The sequence below is a fragment of the Macrobrachium rosenbergii genome, chromosome 21, assembly GCF_040412425.1.
Source record: "Macrobrachium rosenbergii isolate ZJJX-2024 chromosome 21, ASM4041242v1, whole genome shotgun sequence".
In the NCBI taxonomy this organism is placed as follows: Eukaryota; Metazoa; Arthropoda; class Malacostraca; order Decapoda; family Palaemonidae; genus Macrobrachium; species Macrobrachium rosenbergii.
In genome coordinates this window covers 62,791,773-62,813,295 of record NC_089761.1, presented here as the reverse complement: position 1 = coordinate 62,813,295, position 21,523 = coordinate 62,791,773, and the positions used below count along the sequence as shown (strand labels likewise).

General features: G+C 38.3%; 1 protein-coding gene across 4 annotated transcripts in view; it reads right to left on the bottom strand.

Annotated features, from left to right (window-relative positions):
* The window catches only part of LOC136850252 (uncharacterized), a 355,341-nt gene that overhangs the window by 283,100 nt on the left and 50,718 nt on the right, over positions 1-21,523 (bottom strand). For 3 of the 4 annotated variants that reach the window (XM_067123923.1, XM_067123921.1, XM_067123922.1), the window contains exons 3-4: positions 9,224-9,437; positions 8,029-8,141 (exon numbers count right to left, since the gene is read on the bottom strand). In XM_067123923.1, the coding sequence (XP_066980024.1) occupies positions 8,029-8,141; positions 9,224-9,437 (327 nt within the window). The remainder of the gene's footprint in view (positions 1-8,028; positions 8,142-9,223; positions 9,438-21,523) is intronic. The other variant, XM_067123924.1, reaches the window with a different exon arrangement.

Here is a 21,523-nt window from a genome sequence, read left to right as displayed (position 1 = left end):
TACATATATATAATATAGACACACACACACACACACACACACACACACATATATATATATATATATATATATATATATATATATATATATATATATATATATATATATATATATATATATATATATATATATATATATATATATATATATAGTAGTGGTCCCCAGTATTCTCAGGGTTGGGAACCACAACCTTCGTTAAGCAAAATTCCACAATAATTTGGAACAACCCTTTAAAAGCACTTATAACTGCCTGCTTTAATAGTTCAAACACCAAAGACCCTCTAAAAATGCTTATAACTGCCTATTTCAATAGTTCAAACACCAAATATACCTTAAACTATCATCCTAAAACCCTTTCATATAATTTTAAAGTCATCTTACATGACCTTTAAAAATATATGGCTCACAACTACGTGTAAAAACTAAAACCCAAGTCTCCACTACATTCAAGCACAGCCATTTTCTCTCATATAGTATTGAAGCTTTCCCATTTTCTTTTCCAGAAAGGGAAACATTGGGAATTCACAAGTAGAGTTCAATATTTTATAGTACTTAAATATTTAAATATGCATTGAAAAAAATACCAAATTATAAATGCAATCAACAGTGATAAATTATTCCCTTGTGTATGTACATGTTACAATGATTTACTAATTTTCAAATATCAATATTACTGTAAACACAACAAAATATCAATAAAATGTTATTTCACTTACAGAATCCATTTGTACTGTACAATATTATATTGATCTGTTATCCTCATAATATGTATATTAAAAATCAATCTTCCTGATATTTGTAATGTTTACATTATGAGAATCAGCTGATTGAGCCTACTACTGAAAGAATTAAGAAAACATTTTTTTAGTTGCTAAAAGAAATGAATGCATTAATGGACTTATTTTTAAATTTTGTATGTACAAGTTTATGATACAGTAATTCATATTTCATTGAGAGAGAGAGAGAGAGAGAGAGAGAGAGAGAGAGAGAGAGAGAGAGAGAGAGAGAGAGAAAAAAACTGGTGTTTACAGCACAGCAGCTGGGGATGAGACTTGACTTGATAGGCTGGGGAGGAGAGTACAGTATAACCTTGTGTTGCTTATGTACAAAATTCAGATTTTAAATATTTTTATGGTGATTGGAGATGAAACATCAACAAAGATAAAATATTCTCTTGTGTACTGTTATAAAAAATTAAGTATATCTTAGTTTAACCAGACCACTGAGCTGATTAACAGCTCTCCTAGGGCTGGCCCAAAGGATTAGTTATTTTATGTGGCTAAGAACCAATTGGTTACCTAGCAATGGGACCTACAGTTAATATGTGTGATAATCATAGTCAACTAAAATTGTAAAGAAGAACGGTTCAGTAAATCAAAGAAAAATATGGCAACACATACCTACAGTAAAAACAATTACAAATGTTGGGACAATCATTTTTCTTTATACATATTATGATATGTATACTAAGAGAGAGAGAGAGAGAGAGAGAGAGAGAGAGAGAGAGAGAGAGAGAGAGAGAGAGAGAGAGAGAGAGAGAGAGAGAGAGTGTGTTTATGAACACTGGTAAGCTGTTTTGTGATTTTGCAGGATTTAGCATTTTACTGATACTTTGCTGTTTACATTAATATTATTTGAAACAGAGGCGTCGTGGGGGGGGGAACATATGTTCCCGGGCACAGCATTGAGGGGGCGCCAAATTGAAGTTGGGAAGACATCTATTTTGGGGGAAATGGGGGTGATGAAACCAGTAACTTAGAATCTTTAAGTTTTTACGAGTTTTCAGTACATATTCTATATTTAATGAAGATTGACTTCCTTTAATGTTCATTATATATAAATGTAATCATAATGTGTTAATTACTATACCATCAAATTTTATTACGTACTTATACTGTAAAATAAGTGAGTCAGTGCAAAGATATTGGATAGGTACCCCCCTTTTCTTGGTTTAGGTTTTCTGTTATCAGTATCTGTCTAATTATCTTTACATTCTAATACCTTTATACCGTTTTATTTCTTTGCATATGGTTGATCCTAAGCAACTATCACTTTAATCTTTTTGTTTTCATTATTTTGACACATGCCAAAATTAAAGAAAAGTAAGGTTTATAGCTAGTGAACTAATTCATCTTTGTTCTTATCAGTTTTCTTTTCAGGCATTATAACTATTCAGTCTTTACCACAAAATCTATTTTTTTTCTAGTATTAACTTCTATGCTGGCAACAAATTGTACATTTTCATGATTTTCTTAGCCTCCTGTATTCCCTAATGTTTAACTCCGTTTTTAGTCAAATTGATTTAATTTGCCATTTGTCTTTGGTTATTAAGAGTTACTAGTTACTGTGATGCTTTACTATCATCTATATTTTAGTTATCTTATCAACATTTTGGAATTTATTCATGATGGCTAATGATTAATTAATTACAGTATATCTATTATATGTAAAATAAACTATTTCAGTTTGCAAATTCGGTTTGTGTTCTATCATCCCAGAATATTATTATGCTAATGTTTTGTTTTCAACACAATATATCTAAAATAATGAAGGCAGACATTTCCTGTCAAGATTAGCACACTCAAATAAAAATAGTCCTCCCCACCCCCACCCTTGGGGGCGCCATAAAACACTTTGCCCCCGGGCACCAGCAACCCTCACGACGCCACTGATTGGAAAATTAGTAAATCATTTTGTTATCATAAAAAATGTATTTAGTCATCAAAATGAAATGAAATTACAGTAATTAGTGAATATTGCTCTGTGAAAAAATTTGCAAATTTGTGAATTTTCTGCAATATTTTTGGTTTCAGTTCCACAGAAAAAACCCACGATTAACTGAAGCTGTGATTGCTGGTCCACAATCCAGCAGGGACCCACTGTGTGTGTATATATATATATATATACAGTAAACCCCCTCGTATTCGCGTTCTCATGGTTCGCGGACTCATGCATTCGCGGGTTCTCTGTGGAACATATCTAGCCATCATTCATGAAAAAATTCACCCATTTATGGTATTTTTCACTGAGAAATATTCACTAATTACTGTATTTTCATATAATTTTCATGAATAAATGCACTTTTTGTGATAAAACTATTAAAATGCTCAGGTATAAGCATTTTTACAGGGTTTTTCTTGGTTTAAGCTATCAAAATGGGCAGTTCTAAGTGTTTTTAGAGGGGTTTTAAGCATTCGTAGATCTGACCTATTCGCGGGGGGCGGGGGGTTGTGGGACGCATCCCTCGCGAATACGGGGGATTCACTGTGTATATATATATATGTATAACCAGTTCATCATACACCAATATACATGTGAAAAGTCTTCTTTCTTTTCTTTGACTGATTATCTCAAAGAACATCACACTCTTACCCAATCAAAATTGTTGTTTTTTTTTTACTTCAGCATGCCCACAGGCGTCAATTCACTAAGCTTCAATCTACTTATTAACAGTGGGTGGACCTTCCCACAACACTCCTGTGGAGAAAGGTCCATTATTAAATCAAGAGCTGTGAACAATGGCTAATCACAGCAAAAAAAAAATTAATCAATTAAAAAGTCGTTTTAAAATCATCGTATTATTTTCAAACATTTACTAGATCTTTTAACAATTAATTCTCCTCCCTCCTTTAAACCATTGTTTACGTTCTTTATTTCAATCCCAATACAGTCTTATGTTTTTGCTCTGCTATTTACAAAAAATTTATCCAGCAAAGTAGTGACACAGGTTATAAATTATTAGCAAACTACTTTTATTTAATCAGGACCCTTTCTATCCTTACTATCATACAGTACTTACTTTCTACTGTGCTACTTCCTAAATCTGTCTTATCACTACTGTTTAAACCAACCTTGTATCTAGCTAACTGTTCTAAGATTCTCCTACTAACTGCTGGACTACTTTCCCTAAATCCCTGGAACTCTTAAATCTCTGTACTCAACTCACACAAGACCTCATCAGCATTGTCTAATATTTCCAGCAAGGTATTCTCGCTATCTACATCATTTCCTAATCTATTCCAGTCCTCCTCTTCATAATGGGAAACATACAAATACAAAGGTATGATCTAGTTCATTATCTATCTCGACTAATCCTTCAACCTGTACTCCTATGCTTACACTATCCTCCCTTTTTCTACCTTTTTCCTTCTATTTCGCAGTCTTGCAGTCTTAACTGTCTCTATTAAAACTAACTGTTTCTTTGCTATGAAATTTTCCTCTTACTTATTCACATTATCCTCCACTCTTATTCATAGCCATTCATTCATTGAACAACAGCAAATATTCTGGAGGTTCACATCACTAATGCAACTGACTGTGATGTGCCCTAATCTCATATACAGTACATGCTCATCTTTATCCAAAGACTCCAAGAAATATCTCAATTCACTCGAACACACTTTAGTCACAACATAAGGTCCCTTATATTTCTCCTCGAGCTTATCTACATTCAATCTTCCTCTCATTATAACCTCTTTCAACACTTTTTCACCAACCTCATAATTCATGAGCTTCTCATGCACTCTTCTCCAAACATCTCTATCATTCTCAGTCAACTGCATAGAAGGTTTAATGAACCTTTTGAAGTTCATAACATACTCACTTGGGGATATTCCTATACTCCTGTGGGTGCTCATATACACATTCACAAGACTTCTGCAAGACACAGGTCCCATTCATTTTCCCTAACCCTTAAACGTCGACTGGATGTATCATACGTCGACTAAAATTGTCTGTTGGGTGCCAAGTGGACGTACCGTCACGTCGACTACAAAAATTTCAACCTTCGGTCAACTTTTGACTCGACCGAAATGGTCGAAAAAACGCAATTGTAAGCTAAAACTCTTACATTCTAGTAATATTCAATCATTTACCTTCATTTTGCAACAAATTGGAAGTCTCTAGCACAATATTTCGATTTATGGTGAATTTTGAAAAAAACTTTTCCTTACATCCGTGCTGTAACTCTGCGAAAATTTCAGAAATTCTTTCGTCATTTTGTCGTAATTTTGCACTGTTTTATATTAGCCGTTACATAAAGTTTTATATATGAAAATGTGCGCAATTTCATGTAAAATACAAAAAAAATACAACCCATGGTTGTAGCTTTTATCAGTTTGGAAATATTTTCATATAAATCACGATAACTGCCAAAATTTCAACCTTCGGTCAACTTTGACTTGACCGAAATGGTAAAAAAACGCAGTTGTAAGCTAAAACTCTTACATTCTAGTAATATTCAATCATTTACCTTCATTTTGCAATAAATTGGAAGTCTCTAGCACAATATTTCGATTTATGGTGAATTTTTGAAAAAAACATTTTCCTTACGTCCGCGCGGTAACTCGGCCGAACATCTCAGAAATTCTTTCATCACGTTGTCGTAACGTTTGCACCGTTTTATATTAGTCGTTACATAAACTTTTATATATGAAAATGTGTGCAATTTCATGTAGAATTGAACAGAAAATAACTCATGGTTGTAGCTTTTATCAGTTTTGAAATATTTTCATATAATCACGATAAATAGAAAAAATTCGACCTTTGGTCAACTTTAACTCGACCGAAATGGTCGAAAACTGCAATTGTAAGCTAAAACACTTACAGTCTAGTAATATTCAATCAATTAGCTTCATTTTTCAACAAACGGGAAGTCTCTAGCACAATATTTCGATTTATGGTGAATTTTTGAAAAAAACATTTTTTTACGTCCGCGTGTTACGAATTCATGCATCATTTTGTGATAATATTTTCTCTGTGTTGCTTTGATCGTTTTACAATTTGTTATATACCAAAATCATCGCAATTTAGTGTACAATACAAAGAAAAAGAAAACCATTAGCTTTAACTGTTTTGCTCACAGCACGATTTGTATAAAATTATATATGAAAATTTTTTTTATGCTGTCATATATTTCAATATTTATATATGATGATGATATTTTTTCATTTCTGATGGTTGCATACTAAACTTCAGGCAATGACAAAAAATGGAGCCAAAATGAACTCTTAATCTTAAAAACTAAGCATGCTGTGATTTTTTTAAAAAACTTTTTTTTTCCGCTTCGCACTAACTCCTGAACACCGCGGCATACGGGAGACGTTTTTGTAAATAGAGGCTCGGCATTAGAGGGCTAACAGTCATCATACACAACAACTCACTTAACATCTTTATTGTTCTCTCAGCTGACCCATTCGCGCTTGGCACATACAACGTCAAGTATACATGTTCTACCCCCAAATCTCTCAACATACTTACAAATGCTCTTCCAGTGAACTCAGGTCCATTATCACTCAACAATTTCCTTGGCTTATTTACATACATCAGATACATCACCTGACTTACAGCACTTGCAAGTTTCACTTCTTTTATCCATTGTCGGCACTGCTTGGGCAAACTTGCTTAGGTGATCTACCATAACAACCAGTCCCACATTCCCACTCTTACTCACAGGCAATGACAAACAATCTATCACCACTATCTCAAATGGCTCTTTCATACTCAACTGCAAAATAGGAAGGCTTGCATATACTTGCTGATATTACCCTTCTGAGAAGCTTTACACAAGCTGCCACATCCATACAAATCCAAACCAACCACGGGCTAAATACATGTTCTTTCATACACTCTATTAGCTTAAACTTCCCCAAATGTCCATACCAATCATGTACAGTTTTGCAAATACCTATTGTCCAAAAAACTGAAAACATCTGGGTACAGTATACCTATTCTCACCTGCTGACTTCCTAATGAAATAAACTATTCCCTGACATCACACAAACCTATTACTAAATCTTTGAAACTCTCACAACATCACCCCTCCCAAATAATTTACGGGAACCATAACTGCACACACTCATGCAGTTCTCATATCACAGGGCAAACCTGTTGATCACCTGACAAATCAGACAAAATGGAGGAAAGGCATAAGCCTCTAAGGTGTCCCCTGGGTGCTGGAAAGTATCTTCCATTGCAACCCATGGGTCCAGCAAAGTTAAGCAGAACACCAGTAACTTTCTGTTGTACCAGGTCATGAAGAGATCATGGTTGGGACTTCCCATAACTCAAAGAGTCTCTCACAATGTCTTAGTTTAGGGACTATGTCCCTATACCTGGCTCTGGTGACTGAGCTTGTCTGCCGCCACATTCTGAGATGCTGTTATGTACCTGGCTGACAGCTCCACCAAGTGTCCTACTGCCCACTCGTACACCTGCACCACCAACCTGTGCAGCTGGAAGGACGCTTAGTTCCTCCTGCTTGTTGATGTATGTCACTACCATAGCATTTTTGCTCATCAACACCATGAAGTGCCCCATCACTTGGTCTTGAAACTCAAGCAGGGCTAAAAAAAGCTGCCTTGAGTTCCATGACATTGATGTTTAGGTGTCTGTCATACTGGTCCACACACCTGCAACCAACAATTCTTCCAAGTGCCTCCCCCATCCCTTAGTAGATGCATCCAACAACAGAACCACCTACCTATACACAATGGTGGCAAGGAGAATTCTGACAAGAGCTAAAACTTTTTAAACACACCTGGTGGAGAACAGGCGTACTAGACAGTCATCCAGGTAGCCATTCGATCTTTTGTTTGAATGTCAACTCACCTATCAGCACTGAGATATAAGCTAACTTTAACAGAAGGTAAATCCATCCCAAATAATAATAATTTCTTTGTGCCAAAGTGATAAGGCTCTGGGTTTTGGCAATGGTTTGTAGTGACAAAACAATGTTTAATAAAATAAAGGAAAATCTGACATAAAATGATTAATGATCAATGTTGATGATACATTGGAAGCTGCAATGAAGCCATTCCAAGGAAACAGATCTTGTACTTGGTTGAGCTCAATAACTGAGCACATTGCCACATGTTCTCTCTTTTTACAAGAGCTGCTAGTCCTGCCATTTTCCCCTCTGGATTACAAAGTATATATAAAGTAAACTCTTATAAAAAACTAGTCCTTATTTATAACCAAATACCTAAGACCCAGCATTCATAATTACAGTAACATATAATATGTTCTTACCAGTTTTTTTTCAGTGAGAATCTGATCAAGTAAAGAATTGTTGAGAAGGTACTGCTCACCTACAACTGTTTCGCCACATGCGGGTATAGAGGAACTGAAAAGATCTTCCACACCTGTGGTTAAAAAATTAAGGATAGGTATATAACTATCCTGAAAAATGTAAAGCATTATAAAAACCTTAAAAACTTTCCATATAAATATCAGACATAAAAGTATTAAATGACTTTTGACTGTTCAAAAAGGACATAGATAATCTAATTATTTTTGCTATTTTTGCCTGCATGAACTGTTTGATACATAAAGTATTCTTTTACAGAGAAACAGATTCACCCATAATGAAATATGTTCAATACAGAAAATCTAAAACATCTCACAAAAAGCTATTCCATCTATTGATGGTATTCTGATAAACAGAGGGTAAGGCTTGATTAAACTTCCCCCTGTCAGTCTATATAATTTCATGAAATAGCAAAATCTCAGGTCTGTGCAATGATGCCACTGAAATTAATTAAAGTAGAAGCAAATACTGATAATCTGGGTTCATTCAAATTAATGTATTTGTTTCTGTGTTTCAGTCACTAGTGGCTAATTGAATGATTTTATGAAATTTAGGTGGTCTACATGAGAACTGGGGCATTTTTGGCCATTCAGCACTTAGGACTGCAAAACAGTTGGAGTGGTTGGACAGCAAGAGAAAGAGATCCATAATATAAAGGAGATGAACTACAAGGATCTAAGGGTGGAACTCGGAGAAAACCCTCAGTTACACTTACAAGTAACAGTTAGAAACATTGAACAAGCAAAACTGAAGAATGGAAATGAGAACGGAGGCAGAGTAAAAGCATAAAAAGTGGGTGCCACTAGGGGCTGAAGGGATGCCATAAGCACATTTTAGTAATACCTACAGTACTCCATGTATGGATCATTGATGATACTACCTCCTTTTGGAGCAGCCACAAGTGTTCCCCTTGAATATGTGCAAATCATGTTCATATCTTTTCTATAAGATGTAAATGTTTGCATAAAATATAAATTCCAAACAAGGGCACTGTGGTAAAACTTACCACAACTACAGCAACATCTCAAATAACACACACACAAGTGTGGCAATACCTTGTTTTCTGTGAATCCTCTCAGTAACTGAGAACAATAACTCTTTTGTAATGAATATCAAGATAAAAACTGAAAGACAAACCTTGGTTTTCTGTGAGTAATGGTAGTGCAGCATCAACTATGCCTTCTTCATCCATTACCTCTGGCTTGACTGTATTTCCAGAATTACTCTCTCCACTTTTGTGTTTTTTCTTCTTTTTGCGGCCGCTGTTTGGGGGTACCAGAGCCTCATTTGCAAAATCCTCTTGCAAACTTGTTCCAGGTGTTGGAATAATTCCACCTCCTGTATTTTCCAGCTAAAAGTGAAAGAAGAACTGAGTTCTTTGATCATATGAGATGCAGCTCACTTTTATAGTAAATAAGAGAAAACAAAAATCCACTTCAAAATGACATTAAAATACCAATAATTCTCATGCTCCATAAACACAAACTTTTTTGCTTACTGTATATAATATTATAAGACCTGGTGCAGTACATGTTAGATGAAAGTTGAGTCATTCACCAGATGAGTGAATTTTCCATCCTTCCTTTATGAGTACATGTATTCAAGCACTGGGGTGAGGCCCTTTACTCCTAATGTTGCAAAGGTCATTCAGTGCCCAAGTGAGCGGACAATATGAATGATGCCAGCAAAACAATTAGAATGCATTACTGAAGCAACTTTATTTTTGTTTTGTTATATGTACTATTATTTATCATTAATGTCTTTTTCATGGTGCATCATTGTTAACAGCCTACATTCACTAATGGCGAATCTTTCTTCTTTCAGGTGTAGTGGACTCTACAAAGATTCCCTTCTTTGTAAAGAGTCTTATGGTCTTCAATGATTTTCCTAGGATTTCTATATCCTGTGTCTGTGGAGGACTTTATGTAGCACGATTAGCACTTTATGTAGCACGATTAGCACAAGTGTTGAGGAGGATCAGTTAACCAGCTGGATTGCAAGAACAATGGCAAATCACTGAGTTATCATGTAGACACGGGATGCTTTTTCAGCTGTAAATTGAGGGGCTCAGTTGAAAAACTACAAAAGATTGTGTTTGGGACTGCCTGCGCCAGGAGGATATTGTTTTGGGGCCAGTCCTGTGTATCAGTAAACTGTTTCCCTGACACAGGAAGATGCATTATTGAAAAAAATTTTTCAGTGATTGTGGGTTTATCTTTTTTTAAAATATGAATGGAAAATTTAAGTAACTTATGGCATATTCTGATTGCTCATTATGATATAAAAAACTCTGACTGAACAACACTGGGTTTTGTTAATATATCTAGGTTAAGAAAATTATAATTTTCATGATAAAATTATTGTATATGCCAGCATATAAGGGGACCTTTTAACTTTAAAAAATCTCCCCCAAAATGGGGGGTTGTCTTATACACCAAGCATAAAAAGCAAACCTAAAATCCTGCCAAGATTTTTAATGATAGGCTAACCCCTGAAGTGGCGATTGTTGTGTCAATAGTTAACTACCATCACAACTATCGACACTGCAAACAAAACAACTGTAATAACTGTAAAAACCGTAGATAATTCAAGTGAACCACTAGCGATACAACTATCAATACTGTAAACAAAACAACTGTAATTACAGTAATTACCATAGATAATTACCATAATTAAACGTTAGGATGAACAAGCTCTCACTTGTTACTAGGTTTATCCAGAGTACCATTATTATAGGGCAATAATATTAGACAATTTTGTTATTGATACTTATTATACAATGCCATTCTAACACTGACAGATAATTTGAATTTACCAAAAGGGTAAATCGGGAAGTCTAACTTTCTTGCTTACAAAACATAGCCGTGTTCGTAGTTCCCAGTCGCACTCGACTTGTTGTATTACTAAAGGTCAATATTTCCTTGAATAAAAGGTTTTGTGGTATTGATATCCTTAATAATATAATTCTTTCCACTTTTAAAGGAATACATTAATGCGGATCTACTTCCAATGGGTATTACTCCGCCGATAGTGACGTCACAGGCATTGAACAATTGTTGTGATGTTTATATTTTTCCTAAGGGAATACAGAAGTATTTTTTATAATGGTCAGCTTTGCCAAGCATTTTAAAATCTTGAAGATACTGATTTTACACATTTTTGGTACGATAATTCCAATAGCTGTTGATTTTATTTATGTACCAGCAAACTTACATCAGCTTATAGTGTTATTTAATTTAATAACTTGGGTGTTGTCTTATCCGGTGAACATACCTCTAAATCTACATTTTTACACAAAAAATGGGAGGTGTCTTATACGCCGAGTCGCCTTATATGCCAGCATATACGGTATTTGGATAGTACCTACTGTTAAAAGTTAGCTTACATCTTCACACCATCAGGTGCAATTGGCATTTAAAAAATAAATACACTTGGCTACCCTCTAGGACTGTCTTGGTATTCACCTGTTTCCTACCAGGTGTTGTTGGAACGTTTAGGTACAAATCAGAATTCTTCATGCCCATTCACTAAGATGTGGGGAGGCTGGATGGGTTTCCACTTTAACAGTAGGTAAGTATCCAAATAATTAATTTTATCACAAAATTTATCATTATTTGGAATGAATCTTGCTTACTGTTAAAGTTAGCTGACTAACACACTGAATGAGGATGGTGGGTTAGTGCAGCCAGAAAAACAACGTTCAGCCAAGCAAACTAAAAACTTTTTAATGGGGAGAAAAAACTTAAACAGTCCTGCCTGTTGTGTGACCCTTACTGGTAAGTAATGTAGCCAAACGTTGGAACCACAACAGGGTGTAAGGCCCTTGTAGCATGACTTGTCAGAGGATCCTCACAGGGAAAAATGGACTCTATCTTGCAGAGTACTAGTGACTCCTCTGCCTGAGTCAAAAGCCCATAACCGACAGTCCAAAACTAGACACTACCACCTTCATATATGAAGGTATGCATCTATACATCAATGTGTACCTTCATGCTCCAAAAATTCAAAAGCAGGATTTCCTAACAAATAACGGTAAGATAGAAAGCAAGGTTACTATTGTATCATATTTGGTTCAGGAGAAAGCGTCTCTGTCGCAACAAAAGGACTAGAACGAAAGGACTAAGGGCTTTATACCTCATGTACAGAAACACAGTTGCGAGTACACTACATTACACTGTTCGTGTTAGGAGCCGAGCTATTAAACACTAAAAAGTTTCCTAACTTGCTCTTTCAACTGTTCATCCATTCCCAAAAGCTCTACTTCCATGATAATGCACCTTACCATAATCCATGTTAACTTATTCGTTTTAACAGGAGCCGAAGTACAAGTAAACTAAAGAGAGCCGGTTAACGGATTCATCTTTGGCAAAAGGAAGCAACTAATGGAGGAGGAGAAGCAACACTGGAAAACAAAAGGAAATGACTGAGTAGGCTTCTGGTGGCCTAACGATTTGTCTATGTAAACTAACAGCCTAAAATTGAACATCTTGCAAACAAAGAGGCAAAAACAGTTACATCTCACCTGAGCTGCATTACAACCTTTTCTAGAAAAGATATTAAAGGAAATAAAAACATGTTTACAGTACTGAAGCCATGAGGATTATTTCCAAAAAAAGGTAAAAGCTCAGGAATCAACTGTGTGTGCATTGACTTTAGCTATCTTGGACATGGGAGTGTTTTGCCCTCTAACAGCACAGAGAATTTTAAAAACTCCTCCTCTTGAAGGTTTATGTCTGTCCAGTTGAACCTTGAATAATTCTAACTGGACATAAGACAGCCGTTTCTTCATTGCCTACCTAAGCAGTTGAATTAGGCACTACCACAAAACTGGGAAGGGCTTTCACTTCTATATCTTTCCTCTGAGCAACAAGGGAACAGAGAGAGGCTGCCCTAGAACAGTGATTCTTAAACTGGGGGCCCCAGAAGCTTCCAAGCAGGGTTGCAAGATGGTGCCTGTTATTTTTTAATTTGTGATGTTGACTGCAAAATTGCCAAAACATTGTCACTGCTTTCATATGTTTTCTAATTATTATCTCAAAACATGCCAAAAATTAAAAATATAGGTAAATTTTCATTTTAAATCTTGTTTATGAATTGTCTTTTATTGTTATGATAAGATTTTCCCACGCTCTCTGCTCAGCTTGCATTAGTTGGAATCAAAACAATGAAAGGAAACAAGCTTAATGTGGCAAGCAATCTCTGATGTGCACTGAGCCAAACACCACCAAAAGAGCCAGTATCACCCATCCCACTGATGAGTACTACCAAGTCAAAAAGGCCACTGTCTATAATCCACTGTTTCATTGATATTATTACAAACGGTTAAACTAGTGACGATGACAAAAATTGTAATAAGTATAGTTTTACTGTCATTATTGTCTTTTGTTTTCCAATTCTACATAAATATAGGTAAATAAATCACTAAGGAGGATGTATAATAATTTTTGATGTGGTCATGATCCATGAATAATTGTATTAAAGGTAAAAATTTTATTTATTTTTGTAGTAATTGGTAGTTTTTCTTATATGTTCTATCAATGTAATCTGTATAATGCTTAAAATATTTGAATAAGGAAGATAAAATTTGGTATCATCATGTTTGTTTTACCAGTTTTCTATGAACATTGTTTATTCCATTGAAATAATAGTACAGCGCATACTTATAAAAAATTTAACAGCAATGAAACAAAAATCTATTATTCATCAATATTCTCATATAAGCAATGAAGTATAATAGTATACAAATAGACAATATAATGTTTATAGTTTAAAGTTGGCAAAAATTTCAAGGTATAGGGGGTGTGGGATCTATACATAAAGGAGAGGGGGCCACAAAGCAAAAAAGTTTAAGAACCACTGTCCTAGAACAAAGCCCACATACAAGAGTGGGCTTGAAACTCACAATACACTCTGTTGCAGCAAGAGCTACAAGAAAAGTGTTTTCAAAGTTCTTAAGTGATGCCTTACCAAAGGCTCAACTGAGATTAAAATCTGAAGAACTACATCTAATTTTCATCATAAATCATGACAGAAAGATGAAATTTCCAGCACAAAAGATTGAAAACTTCTTCAAAATCGTGAGCAATATTCCAGTCAGCATAATGCAGAACTGAAAGCAATGCAAAGTTGTATCCTTGATCTCTGTGACAGAAAACTGCTTAACGTACCTGAGATGCTGGTAGAACTTCAAACAGGATTTCTAGTGGAACAGATGCTGGATATCACTCTGGATAAGTACCAAGATATAAATAAAAAAACTAACCACTCTTACAAGTCTAACAGAGGAGGATCTTCTAAATTAAGGACTGCTTCCTTGGCCATTCTAGAAATGCCCTTAGCTTATAACAGACAATTAACAATCTCCATGTGAGTAGATGAAGCATGTGGAGATTTCTTGGAATCTGCTCAAATAAGACTATCTGAAAAGATCCTTTCTGAATGTAAAAAGATGAGGAACATCTACCGTCAGGAAAGAAAGTTAGGGGAACCAACCCTTTGGGACCATGAATGAGCTATGAAAATCATCATTGTGCTCTGCAAAGCTCACAACTTGTTGTGTATTCCCTCAAACTGCAAACAGAGAAAAAGCATAAGGGAGGCATCAACTGGAATCAATTGCCCATGCCTGAGGATCCTGGAATGGAGGGCAGTAAACTGGTAGAGTAGTATTTTGGGCAGTCATGAACAGAACGGTGTTCGGGTCTCCCCAAAGGTTCCACAACTTCTGGCACACCTGAGGAAGAGGAGACTATCTGACTGGAGACCTTGCCTTTTCTGCTGAGTTGGTCATCAATAACAAAGGGTTTTCTTAGGACAAAATGAGGTAATGAAATGACATTGCTGGACTCTGTCCAAAGGATAAGGAAGTTTCTTTGCTAGCCTGAACAGCTCTCTTGAACTGCGTCTCCTTGTCATCTTATGTTAGAATCAAGGCTTGCATAAGACCATTCTAAACTGCCAAGAGCTATAGGGAGTTTACCCTCCAACTCCTCGACATCAAATGTTTCTCAGAATGGTCCCCCAATCTGCCTCCATGACATCTGAATACACAGAATGGCCCCTCCAATCTGACTCTGAGACATTTGAGGACAGAGTGAGGGTTCTTGAGGGCTACAGGCCAACCCATCACAGATCTCAAAAGTGGTAGAAAATTGGCTATCCATCTCTCTGATGGGAAACCCGAACAAGAGAGAGCTGATCTTCATCCCCAGATAAGCAACTGACTGGGTCAGAAAAGCATAGTTTCATATAAGTAACTTACCAAGTAATTACATAGCTATCAATTTCTAGTGACCAGCAGCTAAAATTTGAAAATTCGAGATAGCAATTCTTCCATTTTGTTTTTGGTGTAAGTAACTAGCCTGCCCACTTTTGGGGAAGGAGAGGAACAACACAGCAGAGAGCCTCAATTTATTTCTGCCTGCTCCCGATGAAGGTTGTCAGCAGCAGCTTAAATTTTGGATTTTCGTAGGCTTAACTGGTTGTTTTTCCTGAAGTATTATGGATTCTTAAGGTTGCCTTTCAGCATTTACTTAGTCAGGATTACTTAATTAAGATGAATTCCATAATTCTGACTTACTTTCCCTTTCTGAGACTTAATCAACTTGCTTTTGACAATGTCTGACTCAAGTACGTCCAGCACTTGTTATTGCAGCAATGGCTACAATACGAGATTTACTTCCGCTAAATATGATTTGCATACAGTATGTACGAGTTGCAGTGGTCAAGTGTGTTCTTTAGATCTGACCTGTGCTGAATGTGTTAACTGGGACCCTAGACAATGGAAAATTTTGACTTCTCACCTTTCCAAGTTGGAAAGAGAGGAAAAGGAAAGCAACTCCTAAGAGCAACAAGTCTTTAACTAGCCAGGAATCTTTGATATCTTCCTCTGATGTTCCTGTTATTGCTGTCATGTCCCCAGTTCCCAGTCCTTCAGCTGTTCCACCTGTTCCCATACCCAGCTCTCATACTTCTGACCCCAATGCCATTGCCACCTTAGAAGTAAAATTTGATCATAAGTTTGAATTGTTGGTGAATTCTATGGTCCAGTTAGGTGATTCAGTGCATGTGCTAATGGACCGTGAAAAAAGTGCTCATAGTGAAGTGTTAGTGGAGGAGATGGCTGTCCGTCCTGCCGATTCTCCTAGGCGAAGGTCCCTGACACACACCCCTACACCTGGGAGAAGTCATACTGGAGGCCCTAGGGAAATTGGTGTGGTATGCCCATGGGCAGTCAGCCCCTCAGTTACACCTGTAGCCGAATCCCAGGTGACAACAGAATGCCGTTGGAAAGGTGGGTCTTTTCGGATGCTCACCATCTTTCCTCCAGTTCCAAAGTATCGAGTCCTCAATGCAGGTGCCAATGGCGCTTTAAGGATGAATCCAGACCATTGAAAAGGTCTGCAGTGACTGTGTCTAGCACCCCTCAGGTGCCTCGTAAGAGAGTTAAGGAGACTGTACCCTCATGTAGCTTTTGGGACAACCCAGAGCATTTTTTGCCAGAAGTTTCTCTAGTAAAGTGTCTTGTTTCGGAGCCTGAACAGTCTCCAATATTTTCTAAGTGTAAGCGTGCTGCGTTAGAGCATCCATCAGCGCTCGATCTCCTTCTGCCAAGCACGCCTTAGTGACCGACCGCCCTTCAGCTCCCACATGCTCCTCCAGACATTCTTCGACATCTTGAAGTGTAGCAGTGTCAGCTATTCCATCAATATCTAAGGCTTCAGAAGCGCACGAGCACCTATTGGTGCCAGAGCGCCCATTGGCACTGGAGTGCCCATTGGCACCAGAGCACCTGGACGTTCAGTATCATCTGAGCTTTCAGTTACTCCTGAGCGCTCTGTATCTTCCAAGCGTCCAGCTGCGGCCAAGCTCCCAGTGGCGCCAGAACTTCCCTCTTCTCATCGTTCGGCAACAGCTTTGTCTCTTGCGGCACCAACTGTTGTAGATCTGGCTCTGGCTCCCATCCAACAACAACTGGATGACATCTTGAGTTTTCTGAAATCTCAACCTCCTCCCACCACTGCTGTAGAGGTACCCTTGTCTCCAATTTTGTCAGCTGAAGAGAGAGCTCAGGATCCACAGGAAGAAATTCTACTACAGCGTATTCAGCTCTCTTGCGGTTTCTACTTCAAACTTTTCCTGGTTTCTTCTCACCAGCGGCCCCTTCTTCTCCGGCTTCCACCTTTCAGATGAGTAACCTTCCATCAGAATCGCCCAAGCTTCCTAAATTGGTGCTCTCTACTTCTGCTAGGAAGGCTATGAGCGAAGTTGAATGCTGGTTAGCAGACAGGAGAGGGCAGGGGAAAGCTGCGTTCTGCTACCCTCCTTTGTGTTTGTTGCTTATTATGCTACTAGAGAAACTCCTTTCCTGGGTGTATCTGCCTCCGCCCAGGGGGACTTCTTGGGTCTCACTGAGTCCTTTTGCAGGTTGGCCTTTGCAGCGGCTAAGATCATGTTTTCATCTGTGGAACACGACTACTTGCTGAAGAATGTCTTCAAAATTTTTGAAGTAGTCAGTTTCCTGGATTGGGCAGTAGGTGCCTTTGCCAAAAAAATCCAGGACTTTCCTTCAGTTCCCGGTGACCTCTCTTCGGATCTTCTAGGCTTGCTATCCTGCATCGATGGAGGCATAAGAGACACTTCTCGCCAGTTAGTCTCTACTCATTCACTAGGCATCTTAAAGAAAAGAAAACTTTGGCCCTTCTCTTCTCCCCTCTAGTATGTGACTTCCTTTTCCCACAGTCAGTGGTTAATGGGATCACCTCAGACTTACAAAGGAAGTCTACTCAGGGCCTCCTAGCACAGTCCTTTAAGCGTGCTAGGGAGAATCCTTCTTTCAACACCAAGTCATCTTCACCTTTGCAGCGTCAGCCATTTCGAGGGGGCAGGCAGAATTTCAATCAAGATGTAGATCTAATGTCCACTTTTCCTCCAAGGCCATTAAGAAATCTTCAACCAAATCTTCCTCCAAGAAGTGAGGACAGTATTTCCTGTGCAGCAGTGGGTGCCAGGCTCCTTCATTTTTGGGAAGAATGGAGCAAGAGATGAGCAGAACAGTGGGTCATATCATAGACATTCTTAAGAACAGCTACTCTATTCCCTTCAAAGAATATCCACCCTTAGTCAAGAAGCCCATCCCCTTGACTGCTCATTCGATAGGCTCAAGAAAGTTTTCTGCCCTACTGAGGGAAGTTTTATCCCTTCTTCAAAAAAGAGCAACAGAGGAAGTCACAGATGTAGAATCAGAGGGATTTTACAATCGCCTGTTCGTGGTCCTGAAGTCTTCAGGAGGATGGAGACCAGTGTTAGACATCAGAGCTCTGAATGTCTTCGTACAGAAGACAAAATTCAGAATGGAGACAAATTGCTCAATTCTTGCATCCATTCGTCAAGGGGACTGGATGGTCTCCATAGACATGCAAGATGCGTACTTTCATGTTCCCATACTTCCAAACTCAAGGAAGTACCTCAGATTCGTTTTTCGGGACCAGATTTTCCAGTTTCGGGCCCTATGCTTCTGACTTTCAATGGCCCCTCAAGTTTCCACCCATGTTCTGGCTCCAATAGCGAGTTGGCTCCATCTAGTAGGCATCAACATTGCTCTCTATTTTGGAGGACTGGCTCATCTGTTCTCCAACAGAGGAAGCTTGCATAGGGGACATTCAAAAGACGCTTCTTTTAGCAAAGGAGTTGGGACTTTTGATCAATCTTCAGAAGTCTCAACTATTTCCTTCCCAACAGATAGTATATTTGGGAATGACTTTGAATTCTCTTCTTTTTCAGGCTTTTCCATCTCCCAAGAGGGTGAATCCTGTCTAAGGACAATAGACGAATTTCTCCCTTCAGACCTGTTCTGCCAACAAGTGAGTGAGTCTCCTTGGGATGTTGGCCTCCATCAAACAGTTTGTATCCCTGGGGAGGTTTCACATGATGGTACTTCGGTTTTATCTCAGAGACAAATGGGACAGACAGAAACATCTGGACTTGTTTGTTTTTCAGGTAATGCAAGACATCAAGAAGTACCTACTTTGGTGGAGATCTGAAGACAGGTTGCCAGAAGGGAAGTCCCTTTTTCCCCAGAACCCCGACCTGAGCTTCTATGCAGATGCCTCCGATTTAGGTTGGGGAGCTCTCCTGGGGGACAAGGAAGTCTCCAGAATGTGGTCACAAGAACAGAAGAGCTGGCACATAAATGTGAGAGAACTGAAAGCAATCAGTCTGGGATTGCAAGCCTTCGCATCGAAAGTCCGAGACAAGATCGTTGCACTACACTCAGACAATACAACTGCCCTATCCTATATCAGCAAGCAAGGGGGAACTCATTCCTTTTCCCTATGCGAGGCGACGAGGGACCTTCTTCTCTAGGCTCATCGTAACCAGACAAGAATAATAACAAGATTTGTACAAGGCAAGATGAACGTCTTTGCAGACCAACTAAGTTGCAGCAACCAAGTGATACCCACAGAATGGACTTTGGATCCACTGGTCTGCCTAGACCTTTGGAAACTGTAGGGAAGGCCGACAACAGACTGATTCACAACCTCCAAAAATCACCGTCTTCCGCTTTATTCTTCTCCAGTTCCGGATCCATCAGACTGTGGAGCTCTGGGGCACTCTTCTGCTGGGTATCCTGGTTGCTCAAAACGTGGTTGCTACCAGGCATGTCAGCATGATCAGTACCACAGCCTCTCTGGCTGAGCCGCCAGAAAAGTCTCACCCTGGGTGGGTCTGGACACAGTCCGTCACTGTGGCCCCCCTTGATGGCTCTAGCCTACCGGTGTACCTACCAACTACTGCTGACACTGGCTCAGATATTAGCCTGATCGATTGTGCCAAAGTGCCAGCCAGTGCCTTCGTAGATGAGGAAACCAGGTGGACAGTAACCTGGGTAGACCAGCAATCCTTGACTGTTCCCACAGTCGAACTCAGGGTGATACTGATGGGAGCGATGAAATTCACCGCCTTGGTGTGGTGAACCGTATCAGGCATGAAGTGGAATTCCTGCTAGGACGAGACATACTTTGGGGAAGTCCCCCACCCACGCCGTTCTATTGCCTGACTGCCTCCGCCAGTGAGGCTGTGCCAAAACTTCCTGAGCGGGACAGCCTCTGTCAGCTGTGCCACCCTCAGCCCAACCTTCCTTCCTCCCAAAAGCGAACTGGACCTACCAGCATCTCCCAAAAGCGAACTGGACCTACCAGCATCTAAACCATTCCAGGATAGTCCACAGTACTAGAATCAGAGAATAAGTTTTCACTTTTTCCTTATACTGTAGTTAATTTTATCCATTATTACAAAACAATTGGATTTGTTGGCTTTAGTAATGTGCAAACTTTTATCTTTCTTCATTTCGTGAATTGCAACTATAAACCTTTCGGTAAATTCACTATTTTATTAGGTATTTGATGTAAGCCAAAGAAAAGACCTTTAACTAAATTCATTGAAGGTGATACAATTGTGTTTTTCTTTTCCAGTTTAGATATCTCTGAGATGATGTTTGTGCACGAAATGTCATCACTAATAGAACATGATAAGCCTTAGCCTAAAGCACATTTAAGATCCTGGTCCAGTTCTTTGTTCGAAAGGTATATTACACAATCGTATGTTTGTTATTTGTGCAACAACTTCTCGCTGCATGGAGAAAGGGCGCTGGTGACTGGTACAATACATGTATATATGCTACTGGGATCTAAGCGATGACAGGCAGGGCAGCCGATCGAGACTACGATCTACCCCAAAACCAAATCAAAGTCCTTCAAAAGAAGGCATTGTGCTTACCCCATAAAAATGGGTAAAAAGCATGTTAAAAGAAGAAGTCTTTATGTTTATTATTCCAGTCACTTATCTCAATGAGACTTTAATTTGTGATCCAGGTGGTGAACTAGTTTGTTTAGCTTGAATCTAAGGCTATTATAAATTCTGTTCAGTAGCACTGTTATCCAATCTGGGGGAATCCTATTCATGAAATTAAATCTGTCCATTCTCAATTTCTTGAAAATATTGAATTTGAGCCTCCTTGTCTTTTCTATATGTATGTTTCTTGAAGGAGATTACACACAATTCATTAAAATGAGATTCACTGTCCACTCGTAATTATCTAGGTAGTAATGACTTTGGGATAACTTGTACTTGTAAACATTTTTGAAGGAATTTCCATCGAAGCTGAATACTGTGCGCTTTCACAATGTCCATTGGAAGTTGAAAAGAACAGCTACCAGAAAACGGAACAGGAGTAGAAAGTTTCTTGTGGCATCCGTATCCAATGCAGCACAAAGGAACGCGTTCTTGAGAACATCACATCAGAAGGTGAGTGAAAACTGGGACTTTGAACAACTATGGAAAGACCCATTAGCTAATTCATAAAAAGTTTGAATTCTTAAATAAAAACTATACTAAAGGATTTCAGATTAATCAAAACCCATAAAAGAGATTTTCCTA